The sequence below is a fragment of the Battus philenor genome, unplaced genomic scaffold (genome assembly GCF_028537555.1).
Source record: "Battus philenor isolate CCGP_79_NKW_IND1 unplaced genomic scaffold, ilBatPhil1.0.hap1 SCAF_18, whole genome shotgun sequence".
NCBI lineage: Eukaryota > Metazoa > Arthropoda > Insecta > Lepidoptera > Papilionidae > Battus > Battus philenor.
Window position 1 is genome coordinate 46965 of NW_027181680.1, and position 22718 is coordinate 69682.

The following is a 22718-nucleotide window of genomic DNA, read 5'->3' on the forward strand; positions in this document are numbered from 1 at the left end:
GCGTACACACGCGCACGTCCGCGACTGTTTTCTGTTGCAATTTCAAAACAATCAAAAAGTACGACCATATGAACTTGGAACATGCAACCGTACCAACTCACCTGTGCTTTTCACTGTTAATCCTACTAGATGTAGATTTGTAATTACAATCGCATGTTAACTTTAGACAATGGCTAACGGAGACGGAGGATCGCATGTCACGCATGGAGGCGGATGGCGAAGGCGCGGACCTGGAAGAGGAGGCCTTGGAGAGCGCCTTACGCGCAGCGCGGGAGCTGCACGCGGACCTCCGCCGCCAGCAGCCGCTGGTGGACGCGCTCGCCGACTGCGTTGTGGTGGTCGACGACGACGGACACGATGACGGTGAGACTTCCATGTCCCTCTCTGGACTTGGATTACTTTGTTTAACATAATTTACTTTCTTTTTAGGTAAACGCTTCGGATGTAGCGTCGGTACGAAGCATAAACTGCTAATATGAGTTATAGAATAAAGTTTGTCGCGCACGCAGCCGGCGTCGCGGAGATCGAGGACCAGCTGCGCGCGCTAGGCGAGCGGTGGTCGCACGCGTGCCAGTGGACGCTGGCGCGGCTGGGTCGGCTGGCGCGCGCCGAGCGCCGGTCCCAGCGCCGCCGGAGCCTGCGCGCGCGCCGCGCCGCCGCAGACCGTCTGGAGGACACGCTCAAACAGGTCGCGACACGTCGTTTCCTGGTCGTTAGCTATCACAAAATATTTATTTCATGGCGTGGGGCTAAAATGTAGTCATTTATCAAAATAATGGCCACTCACTCTGTATATCAATGTGGACTATGTTTTTTTCTCCAGATGGAGGCGAACCCGGTGAGCGAGGTGGGAGAAGTGTTGGTACGCATTCGGGAGCTGCAGCAAGCGCAGCTCGGCGTGCGGCAGGAGCGGCGGGCCGTGGCGTGCGCGCTGCACGACGCCGCGCCCGCTGCCGTCACCGCCGCCGACACCGACGCGGAGCCCGAGCCCGCGCTGGCCGAGGAGGCGGAGGCGCTGCTCGACCGGCTCGACGCGTTGCTGCTCATATTGGACGTGCAAGCTTCGAGGGTTCGTTGTCACTTCGGTTAATCTGATATACTGTACCGCTTCTAGCTGTAAGTGCAAACTTGGTAACAGAAGAAAAATATATTTAAACCAAAAGGGTAGTGGGCAGAAAAGGCCTGGTCTGATTTTACACCGCAAGTCGGTACTCCCCTGATAATGTTGGTGAGCAGCCGCACGATCACCCAGGACTGGTCAGGCGGCAGCAGGTCAAAGCGAGGAGCGCCGGTAGGAGACAGGATGTGTTCGTGCCGGTGCGAGGTACGAATAGCTTCAACCTCAATGATCGAAGGTTATTTTAAGTATAAAACTTGCATCTGGGAATAGATGTCACAGTTATAATATACATATATGTGCAATTTGTGAACCCCGAGATGGCTTGCGATGAAGGAAGGAAAAAAGCCGAAAGCAGTTGATGTAATTGTTTCTGTCAGAACGGAATTACAAAGTTTAAAGCACTGTAAAACAAAAGTAGAAGAGGTAAGCAAATAAACAAACTGATAAATAACAAGGAATACGTAATGATGGAACTATGAACACAGACAAAATATTGTGCTCTGACTTATAACTTGACACTAGTTAATTTATGTATTTTTATAATATTTCAATATTTAAATAATATTCAAAAAGTGTTCATCAATTTTTTACTGTACTGCAATTTATGTGATATTACTCGTGTTTATATTTTTTTGGTTAAAATTTTAATTAAGACGTACGGGACGTCGACATGCAACGTTGCAATGCAATCAAACGAGACAATCCTGGCTCACGAATCTGTAGTTAAGGACGCACATTACTCTGACTGTTTTTGCGTGAGCGAGCGCTAGTTATTATTCGCTAGTTAGCTAGTTATTATTTTGTTTAAATAGATACGAGAACTGGGATTCGAGTTTGACATGGACACGCCGGACGACACGGCGCAGTCGCCGCCGCCGGGCGAGCCCGCGGCGCCGGGTGGCGACGCGCACTCGGCCAGCAAGAAGCCGCGCCTGGCGGACGAGGGCACGCGCGACTTTCAGGCCGGCTACTGCGCCTTCGAGCGCTGGGCGCGCGACACCCAGGTCGTCCTGCAGCAGGTCAGTTTCCGCCGCGCGCCCGTCGCCCGCTCAACGTTTATTGAATTATTCAAAGTTACATAACAGTCTCAAACTCAAATGTTTCCAGTGCCAGAATTCATTGGAGAGTGCTGGAGTCGAAGCGCGCGCGCTGGCAGACGCGCGTGCGCTCGCGGAGCGCGTGCGGCGCCAGGTGGAGGAGAAGCGGCAAGACTTTGAGCACGTCGAAGAGATTCAGCGCCGCCTGGCTGCCGAACCCGGGCTACAAGGTAACCACACGCCACAGAGGCGTCTATTCTTACCTTCATTCACTGGCACCTGGGTATTTCACATCCAGTCTGAAGGCAGCAGCCATAGTACATACCGGCTCTGAGATGCGTCGTCACCGCTGTTCTGTCAGTGATACCTCAGGGCCTCCTTCACGGAGTTGCGCGTTACTTCGTGTCGATAGATGCTTACGGTAGCCCTATTGGGCAACAGCCTGTAGGTGCGCGCGCATTTACCCGGTTTATGCGTTGCAGATGAGGCGGAGCGTCATGCCGAGAGCATCAAAGAGCTGAAGCGGTGTTGGGATGACATCCAGTGCCAGGTGTCGCGGCTGCAGAACACCGTCGATCTGCTGGACGACAAACACAAGTTCGCGGAGGGCGTGGCCTCAGTACGTGCGCAACTGGAGGAGACGCGCGCCTGGCAGAAGCGCATGCTCACCGACACGCCCTCCACCAACCAGCTCATACATCTGCGTAACAAGATCCGCGCGCTCAAGCAGCTCGAGATGCGCCTCAAGGAGCTCAGCGCGCAATCCATCGTGCTGCTGACGAAGGCGCTCCCGCAGGCGCACAAGGACGACATCGACGCCGAAACGATACGAATCAACGACGAATACGAGGAAATCCTCTCGCACCTTCTGCGCAGAGAAGTCCAGGTGAAATTGGCGATGAACAACAAGGCGGAAGAACGCCGCGAGGACAGGTTTAAAGCGTTGCAAGAGAAGGTGGCGGAGCTCGAAGCGCAGGTACTAGCCGAACACGCAGTCGATTCCACACAGGAGGAGATGGAGAAGGAGATCGAAGTCTTGAAGCGGTTGCAGGAAAATTTCCAAGAGCTGCAGTCGACATGCGATGCCGTCGCAAAGGAAAGGCGTGAGAACTACGACAAGGGCAGCGTGCCCGACCTCAATCTGAGGAGCAGCGTGGAAAACTTGGTCACCAAGTTTTCGGATTGCCAAACGATATTGCAAAAGAAAATTGACAAGCTGGGCAAAGGTAAACACGCGGACGTCGATACGTTTCACCCTGACATTTAGTTGGAGTTTGTTTGTGGTCGTGTGCGTGATGCGCGCGGCGTGCGCTACGTTTGCAGGCGCGGCGGCGCTGGCGCGGCTGACGGAGGCGCGCGCCGGGGCTGAGGTGCGCGCGGAGGCGGCCGAGCGGCTGTGCGCGGAGGCGGCGGCGGCGCTGCCCGGCGACCTGCCGGCGCTGCAGGCGCTGCTGGACCGCGCGCAGGTGCGTTCACTGTGCATCGTTTTTCCTTAAATGTGTTCCAAACATGTTTATCTTTGGTAAAAATATACGTCTTATATACTTCGAAATTGGCCCCTGGCTGGGCTGCGCATCCACCTGACGCCAAAACTTCAGGTGCAGACTTTGTATCAAGAGTGCACTGACCTCTTAGCCGTTGTATATACTTTATAGTTAAAAGTGACGTGTGTCAGTGTTCTACTCCTTCACTGTAGCGGTGGCAACAACAACAATCATCTACAACATATATAACGTTCTTGGCGTGAGATTACCAGAGTAAAAAAGTTTATTGTGCAAACAGGAGGTGGAGGCCGAGAGTGCGGAGCTGGAGCGACTGCTCGCGGAGGCGGAGAGTGCCGAGCGGGCGGTGGCGGAGGAGGTGGGCGCGCGCGGCGCTGCGGCGGAGCTGCGCGCTCTGCGGTCGCGCGCCGCCGCGCTGCGCGTCTCGCTGCCCGCCGCGCTGCAGCGCCTGCGGGATGCGCACGCGCGCACGCAGCGCTTGCTCGACGGCATCGACGACGTACGTCGCGACGACCTTTGCTGGGCCAAAGTTTATTCTGCTCGGATTATATTCAAGTATTTTCCACCTTTTCGCAGTTGGAGCGGTTCTTGCTCGAGCTGGAGCAGCAGATGCCGAGCGAGGAGGAGTGCGCCATCCGCGACTCCGCCGAGTTATACCGCATGAAGACACGCTTCCAGACGCTCAAGGAGCAGTGCGACGAGCGCACCACACAGTTCCGCAGCCTCAACGAGGAAGGTGCGAAGCGCTCCGCTTGCTGGCACTGGCCGCTTTAAAATTTAGGTGCCTCTAGAGGCAAAAATTAGTTCTTATTTCGTCGGATGTGCGCAGCGCAGCTGTCGAGTGAGCGCGGCCGTTCGAATTGTCTTCAACTAAAATGAAAACAATTACGGATAGAATTGTTATGTCCGTCACCTCAGTGCACTGGGGAACCCGCAGAACACGGGGGCGCGCGAGGCATGCGTAGCGCAGTGAAAATATTAAGTAGTGAGTGCGTTGTGCGCGTGTGTGCAGGCAACGAGGTGCTACTGGCGGCGGAGCGCCGCGCCGCCTCGCTGGCGCGCCGCCTCACGCAGCTGTGCGCTCTCTGGTCGCGCGCCACGCACGCCGTCTACGAGCGATACAAGTGAGTGTCCGCGGGGCGCGCAGGGCGAGGCGCCGCGAGCCGCTGTACGAGTGTGCCGTGTCTCCGCAGGGTGCTGGCCGAGGCGTGGCACGAGTCGGGCGAATTGCGCGCTTGGCTGGCGCAGCAGGCGGCCTGGCTGGACGGGCTTCAGCGCCGGCTGCAGCGCCGCGATGCGCACGACGACCAGGGCGCGCGCCCTGACGCCGAGGATATCTCCGACCAGCTTTACGTCAGTTTGCAAACCTTTACTGCATCAAATATTTTTATAACACGTCAACGTTGCTAAAGGTAGGGCCAACGTTCTAAACTCGCCTTCGTGTTCGAGGTACCGACTTGCTATTTAAGATTGATCCTCATCACTGAGGAGCCCGCACAGCATCAACAACGCGTTCCAACAAAGCTCGCCCGTCCACCGGCCCAGAGAGTTGCCGCGTGGGCGCCGCGGGTCGGCCTGCCTCCGCGCGTCCTGCAGCGGTAACAGTTCGCGCTAATGTGTTACCGAATGTGTTACACGCAGAGAGATCTGCTCGGTTAAAAAAAACAAAGTTGATTGAGGGTCTCAATCAACTTTGTTTTTTTAACACCTAAGAATGTATACTGTGTTTTTGTTACTGAGGGACAGTAAAACTGACAGACTTGTGTTGCTTGAAAGAGTATTTATTATTTAGACAACTGCTAAAATTGTTACAAACATTGTTAATAATAATGAACATTATAAATTATGAACTAACCTAGAAAGAGAAACAAAAATTAAAGTTATTATTTCACTGTTATAATTTAATTAAAAGATATATAGGAGATGACATTTCTCGTCTGTTCTTTTCACATACTCTCCGCTGTCCCGACGTCAATGCCACAAACCATAGAACCGCATACAGAACGCAAGTACAAAATATCTCGAAGTTGTTACGCGGCAAATAATTATTTATTAAGCCGTTACGCGGTAATTCTATTGAATGATGTATCACGTACCTCGTCTACAAATATATTTTTAAGTTTAAGTCAAATTTGTATCCGCGGGGATCACAGGACCTGGAGAACTACGTGCAGAACCACAGTGACGAGCGGCTGGCACGCATCCAGGACATCGGACGGCAGCTGGTGGACGCGCACATCATGCCCGATTGGATCCGCGCGGAGGTGGACGCCGTCACCACTCGCTGGCACACTCTGCGCGACCAGGTACCGCGCGGCCCCGCTCCGACGCGCAGGCGTCCAATGTCATACAACCGATGTTGCCGCGATGTTCTTATATCATTTGTCAATAGTAATTTCCCATTGAATACGTCTTACAGCCATTTATCTTTAGAGAAGATATATCGGATCCTCCGTAGGATGTAAAACTGTTTTCCTGTCCGTAAGGCGTTGGAGCGCAGCCGTGAGCTAGAGAAGGAGGCGCGGGAAGCGGCGCAGTGCGAGGTGCACCTGGAGCAGCTGCAACAGTGGGTGGTGGCAGCGAGCGCACGGCTGGCGGCACGCGACCCCCGGCTACCGCACGAGCTGCCCGCGCAGCGCGAACTCCTGCACGCTGTGCGCCAGCGCGCCGACCGCCAGCGACTGCACGAGCAGCTGCAGGAGCTTCAGGTGCGTAGGGCACGACGCACTAGCGGCACGCTCGCCTCAATACATTGCCATTAATAACCTTTGACGTTGCAATCCAGGAGAAACTCGACGACATTGAGGAGCAGCTGAAAGGTGTGGAGTCGGAGGCGGCGGCCGGTGAGGCGGCGCAGCTGGAGGCGCGGCTGCGGCGCGCAGCGAGCGTGCTGCTGGACGTGCAGCGCGCGGCCGGGGCGCTGCCGCCCGCCGCACCGGCGCCTCCCGACCCCGACGCCGTGCGCGCGCAACTGCGGCGCTGCCTGGTGCGTGCGCCGCCCGCCACTTGTTGCATTGATGATAAAATAAACGCATACCACATACCTACTTAATGGCTTTTAAATAAATCAAACAACGAATTTGAACACCTTTTGCAAATTTAGTAGCACCAGGTGCCAAACCGTACCCCGTGCCCCGTGTTCACTTGCAGTTTCTTTTGCAGAAATTCTACCGCACCTTGAGCGAAATCAAGTCCGAAGTGGAGACCATTATTAAAAGTGGACGTAAGATGGTCGAAGAGAAGGCGGTGCCGGAGCCGCAGGAGTTCTCCAAGAAGATCGACAACCTTAAGGAGTTGTACAATAAACTCGGTGCGCAGATCACCGAGTCCAAGAGTAAGCTGGAGAACGCGCTGCTGACCACGCGCGAGATCCAGAACGACCTGCAGTCGCTGACGTGCTGGCTCGACGGGCTCGGGGCCGTCGGCCGCCAGACGCTCGAGCTGGAGATGTCACGCATGGAGGGCATCCGGGACAAACTTAATGCCAACTATCAAGAGTTCTCCAAGAGCTGCGAGCAGGCCTATCTCGAGAACTTAAAGGAGCAGATAGACGACATCAACTCGCGGTGGGAAAAGCTGCGACGGCACGGGGCGCCGGGCGCGGCGGAGGCGGAGGCGCCGGGCGAGCTGCTGCGCTTCGTGCGCGACGTGCAGGGCCAGCTGGACGCGGGCACCGTGGACAGCGCGCAGCTGCAGCGCCTGCGCGCCGACATGCGCGCGCGCGGCCCGCAGCTTAGTGCGGCGCGCGATCCACAACTGGCGCGCCTCTGGGAGGCCACGCTCGAGCGGCTCGTCGTGAGTACTTTTCCTAGTGCAGCTGTCGGAACTAAACTTTTTTGTAACAAATATTTATTTTCGACAAACGTGCGCAGCGCGTAAGCTGACCGTTGGCGCGTTCGCTTCAGCAATCATTTCCTTAATTTGCTATTCATTACACTGAATGCCGGAATGCGTTCGTATCATCCCAGTGTTCGTGCTGCTGCGCTTTATCATTTCGATTTGACGAACTTATAAAGGACGCATTCACATTTGTCATGTCACCGGACGCCGAGCGCCCCGCTCGCCGCATCTGCTCGCCGCATCTGCTCGCCTAGCAGACTTATTCATTCCACGCAACCAATCTCATGCGCACTCCTCGTGGACACAATCGGCACCGTGTGTTGCTCGTCCTGCTTGTACTGTGCGATGCGCTGCGCGTGCGGCGCCGCTGTAAATACAACCATGTACATATTGTTAATACTCGTGGTGTTGGTGTCACTGGCGCGCGGTGCTTCATGTCACCGCGTCGAGCTCACCGCGCACCGCGCCGCGCGCCGCTTGCCGCTCACGCCTAATCACATCATCGCACCGCCGCCGGCGCTCGTCCCGTCCGCGAGCGGCACCGCCCGGGGACGGCCCACTAACCTGTGCATAACTGTCGCGTGGCTTGGCAAATAATCTTAACTCACCTTAAAGTGTGATAAGGCGATCGGCGGTTTGTGCTTGCAGGCGAAAGAGGCGGACGCCGAGAGAGACGCTAGCGCACTCATTGAGTACGAGAACGTGACCGACACCATCAAGCGGCGGCTCGAGAGCCCCGTGGACGCCCCCGACTCGGAGAGGCCTGTGCTCAAAAGGTCCAAAATACCTCTCGCTCGCAAGAGCCCCGTGCCCATTAAAAAAGAAGTTAAAGAAGGTGGCATTCGAAGCAGAGGTTCATCTTTGGAGAGAAAGAAGGAGAAAGCAAACAGCCCCGCGACTGAAGCCACGACCGGTGACAGACTCGGCAGCCCAATGTCCGCTGACTCGATCGAGCCCGTCGCCCCCGCGCCCGCTTCCGTACCGTCGACGCCGGAAACCTCGAAAAAAGACAGCAGCACATTCAATCTTCTGGAAGATAGTGACCTCTTCACGCAAATTTCTGCGAACCAAGTGGTCGCCAACAAGCTGCCGACGCAGAGCGACGAGCCGAACTCGGACCCGTATCACGTGGTCGAAGTGAAAGAGCATGAGATTGTGAAATCGACAGTCAGCCCCATCGAACTTAAGGAGATTTATCCGTCCGAGGCCATCGAGACGGTGGTGGAATTCATCCCGCAGACGGTCGAGAGAGTTGAGATCATCGACGACACTGAGGGCGACTCTTCCGATACCGACGACACGGCCGCTTCTGCGGACTTCGGCTCCGGACCCAACACTTTCGATGTTGAAGTGAAAAAACTCGAAGAACGTATGAAACCCACTCTCGGCATACTGAAAAGAAGAACTCTTGAGGACGGCAATCCCAAGCCCCTGAAAGTGAATCTCACTGCACCGGATACGCCGCGAGAGGAAGACGCTGACACGCGAGACGTGTCGATGAGCACTCCGCCGCCGACGCCCACGCCTACCCCGGTGAACGATCAACCGCGGCGCAACGAACTGGACGAGTATAGGATTTTGGACGACGAGCAGAGAGGTCGAGCCTTCGTGTCCGAGTGCTCCGCCGCGCACGACATTATCGCCGAAGAACAGTTGCACGAGGTGAAAATGGTCGACGCGGAGCCGAAGATTGTTAAGAAAGTAGGAGTCAGCATCGGCGGCGCCACGCCCGACCGCCTGCGCAGGCGCGCGCCCGACGACGAGGCCATCTACTCGGAGGTGCAGGACGCGCCGCAGGTAACGACGCCGCGCGCCACACTGTACACTTTACGAACACAACTAGCGCCGACCGCCGGCGGCCGCGTGCGGCTGCGGGGACCGCGAAGAGCTTGGGCCGTAACAAAGTTATCGGGTAGACCAGTGTTCCTCCAGCTTACTCCTTGTCGCTGAGCGTGAAACAAAACACTGACAAGATTTCGTAACAGTACAGTAAAGTTTACGTGTAAACACAAAGTATATCCCCTTGTCTCGTCTGACGAAACATGAACTCTTTTACCGGACCGCATGTGTGCGAATCTTTATTGCAGGCTCGCGTGAGCTCGACGTCCGAGTTCGAGGACAAGGAGCCACTGTCCACGTCTACGCCGATCAAGCAGGACGAGGGCCGCCAGGCGCAGGTGGTGGGCGTGGCGCGCAAGCCCGCCGCGCACGCCGACCGCTCGTCGCTGCCCGCTAGTCCGGTTTTAAACAGCAAGGCCTTCACTCCGAACAGCAGAGATAGATCCATGAACGTATCAAACGAAAAGTACCAGAAGACTGAGGAATACGAGATTGTGAGTAATGTTCAGAAACAAGCCTTCAAACGCGCGGATACCGAGACCTCTTTCGTTTCTATTGCTATCGCGAGATCTGTTCCGGAATGTTGTTGCACCATCCGATCCTTCGCATGCGGCACGCTCCGCGGCGCGTGTGCTGCGACCGGAGCGAACCCAGGAACAGCGTCTGTCTCTGTTTGTGCAACTACGAATCTCGAATTGTTCAAAATTCATTTCTCACAAGCACAATCAGGAGTAACATAGGTAGTTCTATTTATAATGTTTTGTTATTAAGTAACAGAGCGCTTCTTTATTTTTTATTGTTCGTGGTGTTCGCTTTTAGAAAATCGTACGTTAGGTTGCGTTTTCAACGTCTTACTTTTGTAATTGAAAGCTTGTGGAATCGAGTAGTTTGGTGCACCAAATGTACTTGGACGGCGCAGGAGCCGCGCGCGGGATCGCCGGGTGCCGAAGCGAGCGACGAGGAGGCGGAGTCTCCGGAGCACGAGGTGTGCGCGCGCTTCCCGGCGGCGTGCGCGCGCGATCCGTCGTTGCGGCAGTTCGCACGCGCCGCCGCCCGCATGTCGCGCCGCCTGCACGTCGTGCTGCTCACCGTGCGCGCTGTGCACAGCGAGCGCGACCCCGCCAAGCGCCGCGAGGTACGGCCGCCGCGCCGCGCGCCCCTCTCGCCCCGCCCCCATCCGCACCTCTCCGGCGCGCACTCTTTATTACATTACATTTTACCAGCAAGTACTCAATAGCGCAGTAAATTGGCTTCAACTACAACCTTCACAAAATCCTTTACAAATGTTCATCTTGCGTAACAAGTTTAGGAATGATTCACAGTACACGCCTTTTACTGTGAATCAGCTTTGAACTTACTTTTCAATACATAAGGAAAATTTTGAGTTATTTTTGTTAATATCGATCGGACAGATTCTGAAGAACCAAGTGGCAGGCGTGGCGCCGGACGCGGCGGCGCTCATCTCGCGCGGCGACAGCCTGGTGTACGCCAAGCACCGGGACAACCCGCAGCTGGCGGAGTTCTTGCGCGCGCGGCTGCAGGACGGGTTGCGCGCGCAGTGGGCCGGTGTCATGGCCGAGGTGGACGCGCGGCGCAGCGCCGCCGTCAGGGCCGAGGACGATATCAAGGAGCTGAACGCGCGCATGGAGCGGCTGCAGCAGTGGGTGACCGAGTTCGAGGCGCGGCTAGCGACGGACGACGTAGAGGTGACTTCGGTTGTATTTCGAAAATAACAGCAACCGAGTTATTTCGAGTGGCGTCGGGGCCGCCGTACTAAGCGGGCGCTGTGTGTAGGCGCCGCGTATGGAGCGCGACGAGGCGAGCCGCGTGCGTGCGCTGTGCGCCGAGCTGCGCGCGCTGTGCACCGAGTTGCGCGCGCAGCGCGTCTCCTTTCCCGAGCGCGCGGCGGCAGAGTTGGCCGGCGCCGCCGAGCGCCTGCTGCAGCTGCACGGTGCAGCGCTGCCCGACGCCGCGTTGCCGGAAGACTCCGTCGCCGAGGTACCTCTGCTGCCCCTAGCGTTCCGGCTGGGGAGACATTCGACCCCCGTCGATTGGCAGCCGGAATAACGTGTCCAATTGTTTAGACTAGATTATAACGGAAACTAGTGCGCGGGCAAAGACCAGTACGTTTTGCGCGAGCAGTACGTACTGGTCGTTGGTGCCGGATTAGTAGTGGCTATGTGGTAACTCCAAACAGACATGTTCAACAGGCTAGATTCCATGATGGGAATCGAGAAGTTAGTGTGCCAACAACTCTGGCGCTATATCCGGATAGTTAGGGAGCCAGTTCACCTGGCGTCCCGCGCGAGAAATGAATTGTTAGTGTATTGTTACGTACGTTGCGTACGGGAAGTGAGAGCCTTACAATACCATCACCTGCTTGGACTCTCCAGGTAGTGCGATTGTGCACGGAGCACTCACCTTGAAGAGTGCTGCTGTCAGAAACGGTTGATGTAAGACTTGCCATAAACAAGCTTCTGCCCTGGGCTGATGTACTGTATCCATTGGTATTCCTAGGGTTTATCGAAGGCTTCACTTCCAAGCGCCGGTCGCCGCCCGATCGACATATTAAAAAAAAAAATCCCCGCAGGCAACGGGCACAGAGCTGCGGCTGCGGGAGCTGGAGAGGCGCGCGGAGGAGGCGCGCGGGGCGGTGCGCGCGCTGGCCGGCAGCGGCGGGCTGCGCGCCGCGCCGCTCGACGGTCGCGACTATGACGACTTCCCGCTGCAAGAGGACGCGCTCGAGGTGCCTTTTTTATTCCGGGAGGGGGGAGGGGTCTACATATACTTAAAAAATCACGTTTCCTAACATTCCTTCCCATTAAAACCGTCACTGGGGTCGTTTTCCAAGTGGACGATAGAAGTTCGAACCCTATGCATCCAAGCAGGAGACAATTTAAAATCTTGTTAAAAGCCAGACAGGACAAGGTGTCCGATGCCTCGTCTCGCCGTTTCGGGTCGGAGTGGCGGCGGGGAGTTGGCGACGAATGCTTGACTTTGTGTGCGATGATAATTGTTGGATTGTCACAGGAAATTAAAAGGTCGATGTCGGAGCTGCAGCCGCGCGTGGAGGAGGTAGAGCAGGAGTGGCAGTGGGCGTGCCGGCGCGTGCCCGAGCTCGCGCACGGTCAGCTGGGAGGAGCGCGCGCGCTGCGCGACGAGTGGGCGGCGCTGCGACGCGCGTATCGCGAACGCCTCGATCGGTACGCCACCGCGACACACATTACATGCTTTCTCTTATTTTTAAAATTGAAATATGAACTTTAAATTGTGTTCGGAGCTTATATGGAATGCTCCGCTCGCGAGTGGTGGCATCTTTCCGAACTGAACGTTGAAGGCGGTGTGCGTACAGGTGGACGAGCTGCCAGGCCACATGGACGGCGCTGTACGCGGCGCTGGAGACGGCCGGCCAGCTGCTGGACCGCGCGGACGAGGCAGCGACGCCGCAGGAGCTGAAGGCGCAGGTGCCGCCCGCTGCCCCCTCCCTAATCACATTTGCTGTGAATAGCGTACAGTCGCGGAGTTGTGAGCGTGTGCCTGTGCGCAGGTGTCAGCGGCGCAGCGGCACGCAAGTCAGGCGCGCGCGCTTGGCCGGGGCGTGGTTGCGGCGTGCAGCGGCCGCTTGGCGCAGGACGTGCGCGCGCAGCTCGACGCGCTCGAGCACCGCGTGCAGCAGGCGCTGAAGCAGCAGGACGACAGGTGAGTACCCGCAGTACCCGCAGTACCCGCAGGAAGCAGCGCAGTAGGCGAGAACGTGTACTGACCGCCAATTTACAGGACCGAGCCGGGCGGGGCGGAGTGCGAGGCGGCGCGAGAGCGGCTGCAGCGCGTGCACGACCTGCTGCTCACCACCAGCGCTAACCCTTCCGACCACACCAGCCTCTCCATCCGCCTCAGCCTCGTCAAGGTATATGCACCGCGACCTCGTGCCCTACAAATGTAATTGACGATGGGTTAAAGAATAGTGTTATTTGCGACGAATCAATGCAATGTTTTTCGTTTAATATTTGTGGCGGAGCGTAGATCACCGCCCGTGCGTGCCGGTCGCGTGCCGCTCGCGTGCCGGACGCGTGCCGGTCGGTACCCGGTTGCAGGGCGCGTCCCGGCGTCGGCGCCGCGCTGCGTCTATTTCTGTCCGGTGACTGAGTCACGTTGACGCGGAGACGCGGCGCGGCGGCGCGTACAAATGCGTCGCGGCGCGGCGGCCAGCGGACCAATACTTACTCGCAGTCGGCTGTCAGTTTCATGTGATAAATAAAAAATAGAAACGGCAAAGTAAAACTATTCAAAAGCAGTAAAACACATCCGTCGCAGGTTGACTTGTCGGCGTTGTCACAAAGAAAGTTGATCGCAGGGCGGGCACCAGCTGCGGGCACCAGCTGCGTGCACCGCATAATTAATTTGGCAACGAACCGCGCTGTCCATATCCGCACAGTGGAAGTGTTCCAGTGCCGACGGCGTCGGTGCTCGCTGACTTCGACGACTTATTTCTTAGTTCCATGTTAATTGGTGCCGCACTGCTGACGCGAAAGGCAGGAGCGTTGGATTCTGCAATTTATTTTTGTCTGAGATATCCTAAAATAAAGCCTAGTAGTTTCGAGGCGTCCAAATGCTGAGAGCTCGTAGTGATAGTGCTCTTTATAACAACTAAGTTCAAGGGCTTCCTCAAGAGCGTCGCTTGAGACATTACACATTTTGTTATAGAAATGCGAGGCGGAAACTCGATAGTTCATTATAAGGTGCGACGCAAGAGTGAGCTGGCCCCGACATGGGATGTCGCCAGCAACGCGATTAGCTTACCGATCGAATGCGACTGTGTCAGGCTGCAGCGCGGCTCGAGCGAGCGCCGTCATTTGGTTATTGTAAGGAAACGTCCGGCGGCGTCTGCGACTGCGCGTGCGTCGCTATTTCTGAGCGCGTCAAAATATTTCGGTCGCCGCGCTCGTGTGTGCCTAATGCCGGTGCAATCGTCTCGCCGAACTCGGGGCAGACTATCCGTGTGCATTAATGAAATCTTAATGTTTTTCTGTTTGTAGTGCATTGAAAATAACGTTATAGGTTATTTATACAGCAAGCATTGTCCCTTTGACGGCGATCAAGATGAGAAGTAAAGAAGAAAGCTACCGCTTTGCAAACGAGAGCGAACCATTGCAGTTTGAAATAGTATAATATTTTTGTTTTGTTTTGTGTTGTGTTTTTTGTCACTCGGCGATAATTGTGTTTGATGAGTTGTGAGAGCTCGAAGACTCGACTAGCGGTAAAGTGAAGCTGTGCTGCGGCAGGCGCGCGAGGAGGAGCTGGCGGAAGCGACGCGCGCTGCCGACGGGCAGCAGGAGGCGCAGCTGGCTGGAGAGCTGCAGCACGCGAGGCGGCAGTTGGCCGAGCACCGCGCGTACGTGGCGGGCCGGCTGGGCGCGCTGGCGCGACTCACGGCGCGACTGGACGCCGCGCTGCAGTGGGCCGCCACGTTGCACGCGCGCCGCGCCACGCCGGAAGACGTGTCGGAGCATGAGACGGAGGTGACGGAGGTGCTGGAAAACTTCAAGAACTTGGAGCGCGAGTGCGCCGGCGCGCAGCAGAGCGTAGCGGGAGACGTGCGCGAGCGCGTGCAGCGCCTGCGCGACCAGTGGCGCCGCATCCTGCGGGATGCCGCGGAGCACCGCAGCTCAGCGGGCAGCCCGGCCACCAGCCCGGTCAGCAGCCCGGTCAGCGGTGAGTGCGGAGCGCGCTGCGCAGACAACTGACGCACGCGACTCGCTTTGGCTTTGCTTCTTGGACTGGGAACGAGTCTAATTGTCGGATCACTAATTTTTTTGCTTGTAATTTTCTTAACATCGGTCTGTACGATAGACACGCATTTAATTCTCTCTGGTAAACTGGTAAACACTAACATGTTTGCGAGTGCAGAAGCTTATCCAAGGTCGCATCCAACTCCCTGTTGTGGCTTGAGCTTTGTTTCCATGTTGCAAGCAAAATGCTCTCCTACTAACCGCATTTTTCAAGGAGGCGAACATCAAACCATTGTTTTCGGTTTTTATTGATTAATTTAATTATATCTTTTCCCTTTTGGATCATTTCCACAATTTGGTACAAATTAAGAATAAACCCAAGTGACCTCCCGCTTAACGCCATCTTTGAATTCTTCCACAGCAGCCGCGTGTCCGTCTGCGTGACGTCTGCGTGACGTCCGCGGCGGAGGCGCGCGTGCACGCTGTCCATCGCTTTAAGACCGGCCACGATCGGTTTTGTTCTGCTGGGTGTCACGCTTATTTTGCTTGTTTTAGATTTAACTCTGTTTTGTGGGACAATGCATGATCTCTCACTTGGCATGGTTATGGGAATTGCAAACACATCACGCAGTTCCCGGTTACTGTGCGTCGCCTGCTCTGCTGTTGTAGTACCTGCAGCGCCGTCCCCGTGCCCGGTGCGCGCGCTGCTCGTGTTCAGCGGCACAGACCTACTGAACATTGCGCTAGTAACTAACAAGACCTCAACGGGCAGTGGCGCCGTGCCGCTCCTGTGTAAATAAGTACCGTCACTACTCCATTTAACGCGAATGGACTTTATCGAGAGTCTGTGGCGCGGCCACGCCCCCCGCCCGGGTCAATGTATAATACAAATAAGTTGTGTTGGAAGTGTTAATCATATTTTTAAATAACTCGCACCGCTTGCTTGCCGGCTGCTTAATGACTGGAATGTTGGTTTTTCTGTCGTTTACAATAATATTAAAAATGAATTTCGTTTTTGTTTCAGGTACGTAGTAGTTTGTAATTTTTTCAACGTTTTAGTGGCGGCGGCCCCGGCGACGGCCCTGGTGACGGCCCCGGCGACGGCAGGTCACGTAGCGCGTGCGTCGGTTCTTATTGGAGAGCCGAAGGAACAGACGTACTTAACGTCATCACTGTGCTCGACGCGTACTCGGCCTAATGTTTGCGATGTACAGCGTCGAACACCGATACCCGCGCGCACAGAAGCGACTGCAGACTTGTCGTTGAGTTGTTTCCTTGAATAGGCAGGCGAGTTTGATGCTTGAATTATGAAATTACCGCAACGAGCAAAGAAAGCCCGTTGGCCGCGCCGCCCAGTGTCGCACACGCGGGACGGTGCGCGTGGCCTGTCTGCGAATGTCGGCATAGCGGTGCAGCGAGCTGTAAATCAAGTCCGTTTAATTAAACGTGGGCCTGATAGCCGCGCCGTTGTCGCCCCTTCCCCACCCACACCCCAGCTGCGCTGCGGCGGCCACTTGGGCGACGTACCTGCGTGTTGGTAGCTTGATACGTCGTCACTTACAAGAAAATGTAATGGCTAACGTCTCCGGGTTGTGATTGGATCCGTGACGGCCACGCTATCGCATGACGGCGCACACGCTGCGCTACCGTTGTTTGTCCGATCGCAATGAGAGTCAAACAATTTTCATATTTTTAATCCTTAGCAAGACCAAATGAGCTTTTGACTGCAATTCGTTCGAAAAAACGCCCGACTCTGCGGTGTCATCTTAACAATACAAGCAAATAAAATTGTCAAGTTTAGTTATAGCGCGGCGGCTTTCAAAACTTAACTAAACGGAAAGAAAATTTTAAACGAAACTGGTTTCTTTTAAAATAGCCGGCTCTCGGCAACCGGCGCCTGCCAGCCAGACGGAGGGCCGTGAGGAGCTTTGAGGGCTCTCGAGGCCGCCGCACAGAGGGCCCGTGCCTCACCGCGCGAGTGCTCCGCCGCGCGCCGGCTAATTTTTTTCTGCCGACAGCGGGCTTTGTGCGTGCCGGCGGAGTGGCCAGGCACGCCCGCGGCCGTCGCCGGGTGCGCGCGAACTCGCGACGACCCGCCGCCCCTCTGCCCCCGGCGCGCGGTTTCTTTGAGGGCCTACTCTCGCGTGCGTTGAATGCGTCGCGGCAATCTAACGGAGAAGACTACGTTCAATTAATTAACGACGAGCTATTTCATGGATGCTTTTGTACAAATGTGGGCGTCATTATCTTCAGTTCACTATAACTTTTTTTTGTGGAAGAAATGGAGTTTGCGGGCACGGCGCCGGCAGATCCTTGAGGCATAATTTAGTTTGAAGGTAAATTTTTAGGAGTGGACGATGTTAGGCCTAGACCGCCTGTATTACAAACAAGCTGCGGAAAAGGTGGTCTGAGACGATACCGTTGCATGAGTGCGTCTTTACACATATTCGTATTTGTATGTGTACCAGAGAGAGGGTTTTTTTTTAATGTGACAGGCTATGCAACCTGTTGTAGGTACTGGCATCTCGGTAAACATAAAAGCACCTCGCGGCAGATGTTCGGACATCGAGCATTGCAATTCTAAAGTAATGTTCACTTAGCAAACCTTTATGATCGAGCGAGTGGTGCGTCTATGAGAAATTAGAGTCTCGGTTCGGACCTACATTTGAACTCTATGAGCCGAATATTCTTTGTAAAGATCGTTATTAACACTACAAGCTCAGCGCGTGGAGCGATCGGACGCAAATAATGTAAAATTGAAGAATGAGGTGATGAAAGAAAGATATTGAATAAAAGAAAAGGAAAAATATTAAAAGACAATAAAAAGTCCCTTTCCCGCCAACAGATAGGGGTACTAGAGGCGCTCAATAGCGGGGGCCACGAAAAAAACAATAAAAAACCAGACCCGGAAATAGAAGAAAGGATTACTTGCAAAAGTCAAGAAAATAAAATAATATATACTTTAATTTAAACAGGGACAAAGTATAAAGAGTATGGTTTTTAGAAAAAGTAGTATTATAGGGCCAAATTGTAAAATAAAAAAAGAAATGTATTATTGTATATAAATGAAACAAATATAGTCTGTGATTAAAATATTTTGATAATTAAAAAATAACTGCGATCTAGGAATGTAGATGAAGAAAGGAGACGAAAAAAAGATCTGCGAGCGAAGAATGATAGATCATGTGAAGTGTTATAAGAATGTGAAGGTCGATAGAGTATGCAGAATAAAAATTAAAAAACTCATCTTACCCGGATTTGTAATGTCGCCGCCTCGTACGAAGCAGGCGCGTCGAGAAGCTCCCCAAAACAAGGGTCACATCAAAACAAAGTGCGCGACCAACGGGTCGGCGCTTTGTTTTGATGTGATAGATGAGCTGAATACAAGTGCCCCGTATTAGCAACAGTTAAGGCGTGAGACGCTTGCCGAGTGGAATAAGAGTAACGTGGAAGGCGAGACGGCTTCGACAACAAGGAAATTATTCGCGGACGTCGGGTCTGTCTATCGCTCACTGGGAGCAGGACGCATGTTTGACCCAAACGTCACGGGGCACGAGGGATTCTCTGAGCACCTGCACAGTTTTAAGCACAAAGAGAGTTCCCCGTGCAACTGACACCGGTGCACCACAGGTGCAACTCTGCGGTGAACCAAACCGTGGTGCACGTAGAGTTAGGAAAGAGGCTCAATAATGGAACTATAGCCTCCCTTATAGGAGACAAAAAAGTGTCGCCATATATATATATATATATATATATATATATATATATATATATATATAACAAGTGAAAACGCAGCGTCGGTTAGGTAAGAATAAGGACAAGATAACATTTTTTTTAATAGAATAAACAAAATATCGAAATAATGCGGCAAATGTGTAAGAATGCTAAAATAAAAAAAAGAAAATTGAAGCTGTACTGTGATATTCCAAAGAGTGTGGCGAAGGAAGAGAGGCGAGGTGTGAATGTTGTGTACAAATAAATGGTAATGGAAGAAGAAAATGAGAAGTAAGGAACACAAGAGTGATAAGAAAACAAAATTAAATTAAAAAGGCTCTGACCTCAATATGATAAGGTGTACGATAGGCCATAAAAACAGGGCCTCATAGCAACTATCGAGGCTACCCAAAGGCATCTAAGCTCCATCCAGCACTGTCTTCCTTTGCAAGAGCGCCCCGGCCCAGGAGGCCCCTGGCCCCAGAACACTCGGTATTTTCGTGGCCTCGCACAGAGGCAACGGTAAGTCGCACCGGTGAACGCGTGGCTTACGATTAAACCTAACTCGGTTCCTAAAGCCGTAACCCTCTCAGGTTCCTTTTCAAACTAGCACAGAGTTTAGACTTAAGACGAAGTGTAAAGTTTGCAAATAAATTATCCGCGACTGAGGATTCGAACGTAAAAATGCTTCGTGCCTTCGAATATACGAGTATGTATATATAATTTCGCGGATGGCATGTATTTGTCTGTACAAATACATACCATCCGCGAAATTAAATGAAAAGACTGAGTGCGAATGGAAAAAATAAACGGGCCGCTATTGCGATTGGCAGGATTGGCTGCTGAGACAAATCCAGAGCATTGGCCATTGCGTTTTGTAAACTAATGCGCGAACAATTAATACAATTCGTTCGCAACAACCATGTCGACATGAACTTAGACGAAATTCACTATTCAAAATTTACCAGACTATATGCCAAAACTCAATTTTCCAAGGTTTACACTCTGCGCCATCTCACACCTATTAAGCTTTTAGGCTGTACCAACAGCCCACACGTTCCCATAACGTCGAACCGAAAAATCTGGCATTTGCGAAATCTAAGATAGCGGACGCACCACGGGTGCTGTCTTTTCTCCAGGGAATTTTTAAATTTTTTAATCGTGTGATGTTCTTTACGATCAAAGTATGGTGAACTGAGAAAACAAAATGGCAGCCGGGTTACAGCGGTCGCGTGGGATCAGATTTGTGAAATATTTTCTTTTCCTTTTGGAAAATATCTCCAATTTTAGATCCGAATGGATTTTTTTGGCCTTCCAAAATCACTCTGTCAAGGCCCCAAGTAAAACTTACGAAAAATTATATTTTTCGAATTCGAATATCTCAAAATCGCGACGACGGATTTTATAGCAACTGAGGAAGTGATTGCAAGGAGGATTGGAGTTTTTTTTTAAGTTTTTTACCATTCATTCAAAAAAGGAGTAACATTTTTTATCAAGTAATCACACCAGGGTTTTTCGTAGTATTGACATTTCACCATTTTCGTCGCCGTATACTGGCAACACTGGCCACACGATTTTTTTTCAATCGGGAGTTTCACTCAAGTGTCGCTCCAGGAAGGCGGGAGATAGAGATTCGCAATGTATGAGGCATTTTTTTTCATACTCTTTAGTGTAATCCACAATAATATGACAAATGCAAGGTGGCGGCCGCGCTTCACTTTTTTTGCTTTTTCCTTTGTATCGTTTTCGTCTAATTAGTAGATAACTAATACGGTCAATTTTGTAAAAAAGGAGAAAAACAAGATGACTGCCGAGATATTCGAGTTTAAAGGTAGTCGATTTAGATAGTGACTGCGGGATCGCATTGGGTAGAGTTATGAACGGAATTTCAAAATGAATTTTTCATCTTTGAAGAGTCCTAAATTTTGACAAATGTAAAGGATTTTTTGTCAAAAAGGATTCGGGTCCTCGAAGTGATTCCAGTGGAACTTTTAAAAAATTGACTTGTGTGAAGTGAAATCTCTCGGCGTTATCGAATTCAGAGCGAGTTGCTTAATACGTGACTATTATGAGGCGTGTGAAGTAGTGTTGCTGTTTGTAGTTAATTTTCTTCCATAGATACATTAATTTTGAACTTTTTATTCCAAAATATGAAAAGTAGAAGCAGCAAACATTTTTTATTGGGCGACTGAACCGGATAATGTAACGATGTCGTAGCAATGACATTTAACCATTTTCGTCGCTATTGACTGGCAACACCGGCCTCTGGGTTTTTTTACGAGTTTTTACATAATGATCTCTACAGACGAAAATATAGGTGGGGGATGAACTTGTATGACAAAGTTGCTTCATTTAGAACAGTTATTGCAAGAAAATACGAAAGGTGGGTATTGCCATACGAAAATGTCTATACTTTTTATAATGCAACTTTCGGGTTGTTGCCGTTGTTTTACGAGTATATTAAGAACTAAGAAATTGTCGGCGTTTACAAGTAGTATACGATGCTACAGAAAATTTTGTTTTGCCATACGAAACAAAGGTTTATATCTAAAACATGGAAAGTTGAAGGAAACATAATTTTAAATTATTGACTATACCGGGCTGCGTCTTGCGGTGCAGTAATGACAATTTACCATTTTTGTCGCTAACAACTGGCAACACCGGCTGCAGGATCGGTTTTTTACGTTTCGAAGTCCATAGCCGAAAGCATTAGTGGGGTGACAAAATTGTTTGGTTTATTACGGGGACTACAAGTTAATTATGAAACTAGGGTATTGCCATACGAAAAAAACCTACTTTTTATTTTTCAAACTTCGGGTTGAACGTACCATATGACGTATGTACAATGCACTGTAAGTGTGTTGGTGCTTATAAATTGTATCTAAAAAAGGAATAAAAATTGGGTGTTGTCAAAACATCAAAGGTTTTTATTCAAAAACACGAAAAAAGTACAAAAGACTACTCTGATAAAAAACATACCTATTTTAATCGATGTCACGTGGCAGCAGCGGATGGAATTCGCTCATTTCGTGGTCAAAGAAAGTATTGCATCATTTTTTCGGCTAGGTTAATAAAAATCTGTAAATTTTATTTTTAAGTCGCTTAATTTTATGTTTTGACGTACGATAAACAAAGCTTGGTAAGAAAAAGTGGTTGTTAAATAAAAGCTAAGTATAAATTAAATAAAAAAAAGTTTTCGTTTTGTTGTGCAATAGCATGAATAGAGCCAGTCTCTGGCTAGGAGCATGGTTACAAATGGTTAAGAATACTCAATAAAAGCTAAAAAGAGCAAGATAATAATAAATTAATTATTTTGTTTCGCATGTAATAGTTAAAATGTACTTATACGTTTGTATGTAATGTCTGCGTTGAATAATTACGACCTTAAATATATAGTGACATCATAGTTTTTAAGCACAAACAACGTCGTTAACACTAGCCTACAGAACTAGTCTTTTTTGGATCTAAAGTAGCTCTGAAGTATGCCTACGAAGTTCTGGTGATGGGTCTTGGGTATTGCAAACATCTGTAAAAAAACACCGCCGAGATTTGTTTCCTTAAATTTTTAGCCTGCGGGGTCGGTCCGCAAAGGTTTATTTTTTTTAGTGTTTTTCATCAGCAGGGTACGTGTACTAAATATAATCGATTAAAAAAATATTATCGGTGATAAATGTTAGAAAAGGACATTTCTTGGACTGTTTTTTATGTGGCTTTAGTATTTTGTTTGTCTTAATCGACTTTGTCAAGTGTGTATGCTTTTGGCAAGTGTGTTGGTGCACATGTGCCGCGCAAAAGCGCGCGCATAGAGCAACCCAGTTTATTTATAAAGGTAAATACCACTGAACTGAATCTGATATAATACTAATAGATTATTATTAAACTGTGCATGTTGTGGGTTTTGTGTGTTTGCATTTGTGATTATTAAAGTTCGTTTAGA

At 51.7% G+C, this 22718-nt stretch overlaps 1 protein-coding gene across 1 annotated transcript in view; it reads left to right on the forward strand.

Moving 5' to 3' along the window:
- The window catches only part of LOC137920437 (dystrophin, isoforms A/C/F/G/H-like), a 508054-nt gene that overhangs the window by 8962 nt on the left and 476374 nt on the right, over positions 1-22718 (forward strand). Inside the window, 26 exon segments of the mRNA XM_068763802.1 lie at positions 167-363; positions 510-688; positions 824-1069; positions 1933-2139; positions 2228-2387; positions 2640-3383; positions 3481-3623; positions 3940-4139; positions 4190-4395; positions 4672-4783; positions 4853-5012; positions 5813-5965; positions 6146-6367; positions 6445-6645; positions 6822-7454; positions 8148-9296; positions 9587-9832; positions 10258-10473; positions 10751-11044; positions 11133-11336; positions 11929-12084; positions 12369-12541; positions 12691-12802; positions 12886-13037; positions 13116-13245; positions 14621-15050. Of these exon segments, the coding sequence (XP_068619903.1) occupies positions 167-363; positions 510-688; positions 824-1069; positions 1933-2139; positions 2228-2387; positions 2640-3383; positions 3481-3623; positions 3940-4139; positions 4190-4395; positions 4672-4783; positions 4853-5012; positions 5813-5965; positions 6146-6367; positions 6445-6645; positions 6822-7454; positions 8148-9296; positions 9587-9832; positions 10258-10473; positions 10751-11044; positions 11133-11336; positions 11929-12084; positions 12369-12541; positions 12691-12802; positions 12886-13037; positions 13116-13245; positions 14621-15050 (7025 nt within the window).